General features: G+C 63.8%; 1 protein-coding gene and 1 long non-coding RNA gene across 2 annotated transcripts in view; one reads left to right on the forward strand and one right to left on the reverse strand.

The window, feature by feature from the left end:
- Positions 1-1,910: 1,910 nt before the first annotated feature.
- Positions 1,911-5,769, reverse strand: FGF22 (fibroblast growth factor 22). Its single transcript, XM_039466298.2, has 3 exons — positions 5,488-5,769; positions 3,038-3,141; positions 1,911-2,968 (listed from the first exon to the last, which is right to left on the reverse strand). Exons 1-3 carry the CDS (start codon positions 5,699-5,701, stop codon positions 2,774-2,776), a joined length of 513 nt encoding a protein of 170 aa, XP_039322232.1. The 5' UTR covers positions 5,702-5,769; the 3' UTR covers positions 1,911-2,773.
- Positions 2,323-9,855, forward strand: part of LOC141581055 (uncharacterized) — a 139,350-nt gene continuing 131,817 nt past the window's right edge. The window contains exon 1 of the long non-coding RNA XR_012513497.1: positions 2,323-2,337. This is a non-coding gene — a long non-coding RNA (uncharacterized LOC141581055). The remainder of the gene's footprint in view (positions 2,338-9,855) is intronic.

Genomic DNA, 9,855 nt, shown 5'->3' on the forward strand with positions numbered 1-9,855 from the left:
CTCTTCGCCGCGTGTCCCACGTCATGTCTGCGTCAGTCCCCTCGGCTGGGCAACTCAGATCCCTCCTGTCTGAACCGCGCCCTGGCGGCTTCTGGGCTTCTGCTGCTGCAGCAGCGCCATAGTGAGCCCTCCGGAGCCTGAGAGTAGCGTTGTAACTTAAGCGACTGTGGCTGGCAGGGCAGAGTGCCAGCCCTGAGGATGGCCAGTCCGCCTGCCCGGCACCTTGCAAGGTGACACACCCGGCGCCCGACGACGAGGTTGCGTCGAGGATGCCGACATAGGGAGGCGACTGGATCGACTTCGGGACTTGGGACCCCTGCACTGAGAGAACAGATGTGTTTCAGGTGCCATTCATGCGGCAGCCGGCAGGGGCTCCTGCAGGCCGAAGCCGGCTTCCTGTTGGAAAGACGGACGCTTCGAGTCGGGAGGCGTCCGGGGAGACGAGGCTTGGGTTCTAAGCGTCCCTGGTACTTCTCGGGAGTTGGAGCTGGAGGGAAGGCTGGGACTTCCCTCCTGTGGCGCGGCCGGAGGAGCAGGCCCTGCCAGGTCGCCCCACCCAGGCACGAGCCTCGGGGCGCTGGGCCCAGAGGACGCCGGCACCCTGGTGGGGGCTGTGAGGCCGCATTGCTCGCAGATGAGACAGCGGTAACAAGAGGCTGACCCTGGTGCCCTCACCGCCCGGGAGCCTGCTGCACGGGCGGAGGTGGCGCTGTGAGGCCCGCACCGCTGTGTCCCCGGCCCCTGGCGCCGCTGCCAGCCTCTCCCCGTTGGCCCCGTCGCTCAGGAGTTTTGTAAGTGGAAGCACAGTTTGCAACAGTTTGGGGTTGGCGACTTCCTGGAGAGTGGCTGGTGCTGTGCCCCCGGGCTGCTCCTCTCTCTCGTGGGGCCCCCGCCCCACTGCCTGAGGATGCCAGGGGCACCCAGGTTCTGGCCTGTGAATCAGCTGCTGAGAGCATCTGCGTTCTGGCTTCTGTGTGAACAGGAGTGTCTCTGCCCTGGGCTGTCGGTGCCCAGAAGTGCTGGCTGCATGCCCGCTTCATGTTCGGTTTAGAATGAACTGCTGCCCCTTTTCTTTGCAGCACATGTAATGTTCCTGCATGGTGCCAGCAATGGTTTTACCTCAGCGGTGGACCGTGTGCAGCCCCGAGCAAGAGCACTCAAACAGCGATGCCCTCCGAGCTGGCCGGCGGGGCAGAGCTCCCCTCACACTGCCACCCTGGGGCCGTCCTGGGTGCAGCAGGTGCTGAGCACGGCCCGGCCTCCACCCACTCCATGCCAGCAAAAGCGTCCCCTGGGGAGGGGGTCCTCTTCCCTGCATGGTGAGCAGAGGCGCTCGGGGGGTGGGCACAGCCCTCGCTTCCCAGAAGGGTGTTTCCTTTCAGGCCGCAGTGCCTCCCAGCAGGTGCCTCGGCCCAGTTGTCCTAGATGTGTTTGGAAGGCGGCTGGGGCTGGAGCCCTGGCCATCCCCGGGACTGTCCCCTTCACCAGGAGGAATGCCCCCCGCCCAGGCAATGGTGCTGTCACCTCATGTGCAGACCCGGAGATGAGCCCGGGGGGTCACTGCCTGGCCCGAGGCTGTGGAGCTCAGGTGGACCTGAGCTCAGGGCTCTGCCCTTTTCTCTGGCTGGAGTGTGACTCCCAGGGCTGCAGGGAGAAGCCCCAGCAGAATCAGGACATCAGGAGGGCGCTGGGCACCGGTGAGGCTGCCCCCACCCCATGGCCGACCCTTCCTGCACCCTGCAGGATGGTGGCACACAGCCCCCAGGCCTTCCCTGCATCAGGACCGCTCCTTCCCTCGGCCTCTGCCATTCCCGGGGGTCTGAGGAATACTGAGGCTTATTTCATCACTGAAACCGTTACAGACACTGCGAATTTCTGACGTTGTAATGAAGGACCACGCACTTGACGGCTTAAAGCTGAACATTTACTTTCTGGCAGTTCTGGTGGGCAGAGTCCAAGATGGGTCCCACTGGGCTAATATCAAGGCAGGGCAGGGCCTGTCCCTCCTGCGGGGGGCTCCAGGAGACCGTTTCCCGCCTTTCCCAGCGTCTGGAGGCACCCACATCCCTCGGCTGGGGGCCCTCCTGCCTGTCCTGGCCACAGCACAGCCCGTTCCCACCTCTGTCTGGCTCTCACCTTCCCGCCTCCTGCATGGGGACCCCATGAGGACACTGGGCCCCGGAACCCCCTCCCCAGTGCCTGCCCGTCTCCGTCCCTCCTGCCTGTCATGGCCACAGCACAGCCCAGCCCGTTCCCACCTGTCTCTGGCTCTCATCTTCCCGCCTCCTGCATGGGAACCCCATGAGGACACTGGGCCCCGGACCCCCCCCCCCCCCAGTGCCCTCCCGTCTCCGTCCCACCCGCAGGTCCTTGTGTCCTCGTCAGGCGCCGCGTCTGCAGATTCCCGGGATAGGACCGGCTTCAAGGTCTGTGTCACCGTCTCCCCGGCCCCTTCCTCGCCCTTCCCCTTCTCTCTCCTGCCTTCCCTGAGCGCTGGCCTCTGCGGGGCCCTGCCTGGGACGCCCCCCACCTTTGAGCGTCCGCATTTCAGCCCAGGAGGCGCTGTTTGCTCCTGGAGGTCCCATCTCAGGACTGGACCTGACTGGTGGCCGCCCGCCCCTCAGGCTGGGGCTCCCCCAGGGGCTCCTGTGCTGTGTCCCCACTGCCTGCACATAGTGGGCACTCAGTGCTCACGGAGCCAGCAAGGGGAAGAACAGGCATGGCTGGGGCCCCTCGCCGCCGGCCCAGGCACCTTTGGGAGCCTCTCGGGGCCTCAAGAGACCAGGACAGGCAGGAAGTGGGTGGACAGGTGGTGTCGCCGTGTCCGGCCGCCCGGCCGGGGCCCCCCCCTCCTGTCCAGTGCCAGGAACATGGGCTGGCCGTGGTGGCGCCAGCGCTGAGAGGCGTAGGTGTTATGGCCGTTCTCCTCGATGCGCTCCCGGAACCTGCAGTCGGCGGTATAGAGCCTCTGATGGGGGTGTGAGGCCGGCCGACCCTCCCCGCCCGCCCGCGCCACCCACCCCTGCCCGGCACTCACCGACCCGTAGAGGCGGCCCCGGTGGTTCATGGCCACGTAGAAGCCTGAGGACACTGCTTTGATGGCCACGACACCCACGCGAACAGAGCGGATCTCCAGGATGCCTGGGGGAGGCGGGGGGCAGGCAGGGCTTTGCTGGCTCACACCTGCTCACTGGCACGAGCTTACCCTGAGCGCTGCTGGGTGTCCGCCATGCTGCGTGCAGGGTCCCCAGGACCACGACAGGGAGCAGAAGCCCCCCCACCCTCAGACCACGACGGACACCCAGGAGCACCCTTGAGATCATGACGGACACCCAGGACCACCTCTGGGACAACGAGTCCTCTCCCGACTACAACAGACACCTGGGAGCCCCCTACCCCGAGATCGTGACGGACACCTGGGAGTCCCCCCAGCCTCCAGACCACGACGGACACCGAGAGCACCCCCCCCGGGCCATGACAGATACCCAGGATCCTTTTGGGGACCACGAGGGACACCAAGATTCCCACCAGGACTACGATGGACACCCAGGAGCACTCCTGGGACCTTGAGTTCTCTCTCTACGACAGACACGCGGGAGCCTCCCCCCCAGGACCATGATGGACACCAGGATCCCCCCGGGGACCACGACAGACCCCAGGAGCACCCCTAGCACGTGAGGGAGGAGTCAGGAGCAGTCGGAGGGAATGGAGGTAGGACAGCCCCCACGAGCTGCAGGGAGTGCAGGGATTGATGAGGACCCCGTGGGAGAGCCTACCAAGCCAGGTCAGCCCAAGAGCAGCATCTGTGCAGGTGTGGGGGGGGGTCCCAGACACCCAGAGGGACACCAGGGGTGCCAGAACCCGAGGGAGGTGGGAGTCAGAGGGGGCAGGGCCTGCCCGGACTGCTAACAGTAAATGGACCCAGCGACAGGCGCCACCCATGGAGTCCCCAGTCCTGGCGCTCACAGCTCAGCAGCTCGGCCCACATGGTCACGGGGACTCGGAGCTCTGGACTGGAGGCCGGGCATTTATGGAACACCACAGGCAAGCTTGAGCGCTGACTGTATGCCAACTGTTCTAGGCCCCCTGCACCTTACCAAGCCCACTCAGCAGCCCCAGGTGGGAAGCGCCAGCTGTGCCCATGTCGCAGAGGGGTAAACTGAGGCCCAGGAGTGGCAAAGCCAGATTTGGATCCATCTGTGGGTGGCCCTGGGTAAGCCCTGCCCCACCCTGAGCGGAAGCGTGTTACCCAGCAAGGACCCCGGGCCCGGCCCGCACTCTCGCTCACCCTGGTGCCCGCCGCTCCCTCAGCCAGGGGCACAGTTCTTCGTGTGCCTGGCCAGCTCCCTGTCAAAGGGCAAGCTCCTCAGGGCGGTCTCCCGGCCCAGCCTTCCAGAGCACATGGGAATGTTTTTGAGACTGTTCCATGGCATCTGTCACCGTCTCGCCGGCCACTCCTTGCTCCACGCCTCCCCTCCCCGGCAGGGTGCCTCCCAGCACCACTGTTCTCTTTCCTGTGCACCCACCTGCACCCTGTTCACATGTCCAACTGTGCTCTGGGAGCCCCAGGACAGTGGCCATCTGTCACCGCTGGGTCCCCCATGCCCCGCACAGTGCCTGGGACGTGCCCGATGGGTGACCAGCAAGTGCATGCAGGTCAGGAGAGCCCTCAGCTAGCCCTGGCCCCCATCACTGTGGCAGGCCACGCAGTGGAGCCAGGCCTCTGCCCTGGCCCGAGGCCACCCCGCCTGGCCATGCCCACCACGGATGGACCGGCCCAGCCAGTCCCCCATCCGCCCTCGTCGCGTGCAGCCTAATGAGGGCCTTGGCGCCCAGATGAAAGCGCTGGGAAGGGCAGGGGATGATTCAGGCAGCCGCCAGCAGCCCCGGCCCCCTCCCCAGCGCCCCTGCGCAGCGGGGACACCGAATTCCCTGGTCTCCGGGTTATGTCCACATCCCCTGCTGTACCTGGCTCTCCTCTCCTGCCAGCCCACTAACAGTGAGTGCCTGCTGTGTGCTGGGCAGGCCCTGGGGACGGGGACCCCGCTTCGCCACCCGTCAGTGTGACCCTGGGGAGGTCCCATCCCCTCTGTGGCCACGTGGGGTGTCTGGGAAGAAGCAGAGGGGCCCCCACGCAGGCCGCCTGACTATATTGTGATGTCAGGGGTCCGGAGGTCAACCTGACCTCTGCCCCCATGCAGCCGGGCCTGCCCCGGCTCCTCTGGAGCCTCAGTTTCCCACATGCAGATGGAGCGGCCCCGCCCGCAGGACTGTTCCACACGGACCCGCTCCACCCCTGAGCTGGGCCCCCCACTGCAGCCTTCGCCGTAACAGTCCAGCCCTCCCACGAGGCGATCTGCGTCCACCGCACAGTCGGGGGAAACAGAGGCTGGCGCTGCGCAGAGGAGCCTCCGGGCCTCCCTCTAGGGTGCAGGTCCCCGTTACGCCGCCGGCCGCCCCCCGCCGCCCCCGCCGCCCTGCACTCACTGTCCCGGCCGTGGCGCCAGCGGGTGCCGTGCACGCGGCCGCCCGGGTCCACGCGCAAAAAGAAGTGAGTGGAGGAGAAGAGGCGTCGCCAGCGCACGTCGCCCTCCAGGTGCGGGTAGCTGCGCGGTCTCCGCGGCGCGCTCGGCGTTCTCGTGGCGCCCGGTGCCCGCGCCAGCAGCAGCCAGGCCAGGCCTAGCCACAGGCGGCGGCGCATGGCCCGGAGCCCGGCCCGCAGCGGGCTCTGCGCTCCCGGGGACCGCGGTGCTACCTTCGCTCCGCGGGGCCAATGGGACGCCTCGGGGGCGGGGCCGGCGGAGGAGCCGACCAGTGGGGCGCGCCGGGGGCGGGGCCGGCAGAGGGACTCGCCAATGGGGCGCCTCGGGGGCGGGAGGGGGCGCGGCCTGCGGGACCTCGGCTTCCGCGCGTGTGTTTGTCTCGCGGGGCGTGTCGGTGAGTCAGCCGAGTCCCCGGGCGGGCTGGGACCTCGGGCTGCGGGGGGAGGAGCGTGATCGCAGGCCGCGGAGACCCCGAGGGAGACAGAGACAAGAGACGGAAAACAGGACCACGGGGAAGATGGCGAGGAGGAACACGGACGAGAGACAGGCAGGTGGCGGTGCCGGGGACACAGGGACGCGAAGGTCCTGCCCCGGGCAGCCCCTGCCAGCCGGGCTCCTGGGCCTGTCGTGGCGGGACCTCTCTCCCCCAAGATGGTACTTTCCTGAAAGCCAGGCTCACCAGAGTTGGGGATGCGGGTACATGGGCAGGCGATGGCTGGGAACCTGTGTTTGGGCAGGTAGGTGGACCTGTAGGTAGCCGGCTGGCAGGGCACGTCGGAGGCGGCAGGAATGCGGCGGCCCTATTCACAGCCACACCCCGGGACCCACGGGGAACCACCCAGCAAGGTGGTTGGCCCCCACCCCTCGCCTGCCTGCCTCCATGCCCTGGCCCTAAAAGGTGAGCCCAGTGCCACTCAGACTCACAGCCAAGAGGAGGCATTGACAAGTGGGGAAACCGAGGCCTGAGAGGGACAGCGACCTCCAATGTGGGGACACAGGTCACAACCCCAGATTCCATTCCCCTCCCTTGGCTCCCAGCAGCCCAGTCCTGGTCCTGCGGCCACAGCCCCAGATGGCACGCGCCTTTAAATAGCACCAGGGTGAAGACATGGTGACCAGCCTGTCCTGCCGGGGAACACTCGTCAGGGACAACCGGTCCAGCTGGACGCCGGGATGCCTTCCTCGTGGCTCAGGGATCTCCCGACCCTCTCTTCCTGGCCTAGGCGGGTCACGCAGAGGGTGTGGCAGGTGCCACAGTCTCAGGGCCCTGCTACTGAGGTGAGGTTGGGGTCCCCGTGTCTGAGGTCCAACATGGCCTGGCTTCCCCCACTAGAGCCCTGCGGCCGGCACCCCAGAGACCCTGCAAGCCTCACTCCACCTCCCCAAGCTTTGGTTCCACCTCCATAAAATGGGCCGGTAAAGAGCCTTCTGGAGGAATAAAATGAGACCCTCTACGGAGCACGCTGGACAGTGGGCACAGCAGCAGGCACTGAAGAAACAGGACACAAGCCCAGATTCCAGGTCCTCCACCTTCTCGCCAGCAGGAGCCCAAGTCTTCCTTCCCAGAGTGTCTGTGCCCGCCCAGAAGGGTGATCTGGGGCCCTGTGTTGAAGGGAGGCCGGCCCCACCCCAGGCGTCTGTTTCTTTAATGACTCCTCAAAAACGTCATTCATATACCACAAAATTCACCCACTTGTACCCTGTGGCTCAGTGGTTTTAGTACCTCACAGAGCTGTGCAACTACCACTGCCATCTAGTTCCAGAAAATTCCATCACCCCAAGAAACCCCTTCCCCATCAGCCGTCACTCCCCATCCCCTCCGCCTGCCCCCGGCAGCCACACATCCCCTTCCTGCCTCTATGGATGAGCCTGTCTTGGACATTTCACATAAAGGGGGTCACAGGCTGAGTGGACTTCTGTGTCTGGCTTATCTCACTGGGCGTGACGTCATCAAGGTGCATCCACGCTGTGGCGGCCTCGCTCCTTTTCATGCCTGTAATCCCAGCTGCCCGGGAGGCTGGGGCGGGAGAATGGCTTGAACCCAGGAGGTGGAGGTTGCAGTGAGCTGAGATCGCGCCTGGAGCCTTCAGAAGCTGGGAGAGGCAGGAAGGAGCCTTCGGGGCCTCTGGAGGGAGCAGGGTCTGCACACGCCTTGATTTCAGCCCAGCCTTTCCTGATTTAGGACTTCCCGTTTCCAGAAATGTAAGAAAGTGGGTGTTGCTTTGGCCCTGCGCGGTGGCTCAGGCCTGTAATCCCAGCGCTTTGGGAGGCACATCTCAAGGTCGGAAGATAGAGACCGTCCTGGCTAACAGAGTGAAACCCCATCTCTACTAAAAATACAGAACATTAGCTGGGCGTGGTGGCACACACCTGCTGTAGTCCCAGTTACTGTGGAGGCTGGGGCGAGAGAATCGCTTGAACCCGGGAGGCAGAGGTTGCCGTGAGCAGAGATCGTGCTACTGCACTCCAGCCTGGGCGACAAAGTGAGACTCTGTCTCAAAAAAAAAAAAAAAATGAAAAAAACAAAATGAATGTTGCTTTAAGGCACCAAGTTTGTGGTCATTTGTCACAGGGTCTACAGCAGGCGTCCCCAAAGTATGGCCCGCGGGCCGCATGCAGCCCCCTGAGGCCACTTATCCACCCCCGCCGCACTTCGGGAAGGGGCACCTCTTTTCATTGGTGGTCAGTGAGAGGAGCACAGTATGTGGCGGCCCTCCAACGGTCTGAGGGACAGTGAACTGGCCCCCTGTGTAAAAAGTTTGGGGACGCCTGGTCTGCAGAGACCGGGGGCCATCCCCTTCCATCTGGCGATTCTCGGCTTTCTGGGGTTTGGTTCGTTTCGTTCTTCGTTTTTTTGAGACAGCCTCCCTCTCTTGCTTAGAAGGGAGTGTAGTGGAGCTATCTCAGCTCACTGCAACCTCTGCCTCCCAGGTTCAAGTGATTCTCCTGCCTTGGCCTCCCAAGTAGCTGGGATTACAGGCACATGCCACCATGCCCGGCTAATTTTTGTATTTTTAGCAGAGATGGGGTTTCAACATGTTGCCCAGGCCGGTCTCAAACTCCTGACCTCAGGTGATCTGTCTACCTCGGCCTCCCAAAGTGTGGGGATCACAGGTGGGAGCCCCCATGTGTGGCTGAGAGTAACTTTCTTGCTGCTAAAATTCGGGAACCTGGCTCTTGGGGAAACACTGGTTTAGGGAGTCTGATGTCTCATCAAATGGAAGAAAAGGCGAACCCGTAAGGAATGGTGAAATAGTTCAGAAGTCTTGGTTTCCACCTCGGTTCCTGGCTCTGCCAGCCTGCCGGAGTGCAGGGGGACATCTATAGGTCTTGGGACACCAGGCCCTGCTCATTCAGGGCCAGGAAGGTAACCCCAGTAGTGAATGAGGTCTGAGGTCACAGCCCGCTGGGGCACCCCAGGGTGGACTGAGGCGGGTGAGGGAGGATGCTGCTATCTGTTGAAAACATTCCCAGCCAGTGGCATCAGCGCGCCTAGGCTGGCGTGGGCAGCAGCGTCTGGAATGTGCCGTAAGGAGGCTGCCAGGCGCTTCCAGAGTGAGGTCCAGTCCTCATTCTGGGCTGATGGGGAAACTGATGACAGCTTGAGCCGAGGCCTCCCAAGCCCCAGTGTGGTCGTCCCTAGCCCCACTCTGCTCAAATTGCTCCTCTGTTCACACTTGTTCCTGCCTCAGGGCCTTCACACTTGTTTCGTTTAGAGACAGGGTCCTGCTCTGTCACCCAGGCTGGAGTGCAGTGGCATGATCTCAACCCACTGCAGCCTCAACCTCCTGGGCTCAAGTGATCCTCCCGCCTCAGCCCCCCAAGTCCCTGGGACCACAGGTGTGCACCACCATCCCTGGCTAACTTTTTGTTTGTTTTTGAAAGGGAGTCTTGCTCTGTCACCCAGGCTGGAGTGCAGTGGCGGGATCTCCATTCACTGCAACTTCCACCTCCCGGGTTCAAGTAATTCTCCTGCCTCGGCCTCCCAAGTAGCTGGGACTACAGGCGCGCACCACCACACCCAGCTAATTTTTGGTATTTTTAGTAGAGACGGGGTTTCACCATGTTGGCCAGGCTGGTTTTCATCTCCTGACCTCATGATCCACCTGCCTCGGCCTCCCAAAGTGCTGGGATTACAGGCTTGAGCCACCAAGCCTGTCCCTTTTTTCTCCCTGCCCCCCAGTTGGTAGAGACTGGATCTCACTATCTCAGTTGCCCAGTCTGGTTTGGAAATCCTGGGCTCAAGCGATCCTCCTGCTTCAGCCTCCCCAAGTGCTGGGATCACAGACCTTAGGCAGCAAACTGGCCTCCC

Source organism: Saimiri boliviensis, chromosome 14 (genome assembly GCF_048565385.1).
Source record: "Saimiri boliviensis isolate mSaiBol1 chromosome 14, mSaiBol1.pri, whole genome shotgun sequence".
NCBI lineage: Eukaryota > Metazoa > Chordata > Mammalia > Primates > Cebidae > Saimiri > Saimiri boliviensis.

Coding starts and splice junctions, on each gene's coding strand:
- FGF22 (XM_039466298.2), bottom strand. CDS start 5,701: ATGCGCCGCCGCCTGTGGCTAGGCCTGGCCTGGCTGCTGCTGGCGCGG. Junction 3,142..5,487: donor CTGGCGCCACGGCCGGGACA/GTGAGTGCAGGG, acceptor CGCCTCCCCCAG/GCATCCTGGAGATCCGCTCT. Junction 2,969..3,037: donor GGGGCCGCCTCTACGGGTCG/GTGAGTGCCGGG, acceptor CACCCCCATCAG/AGGCTCTATACCGCCGACTG.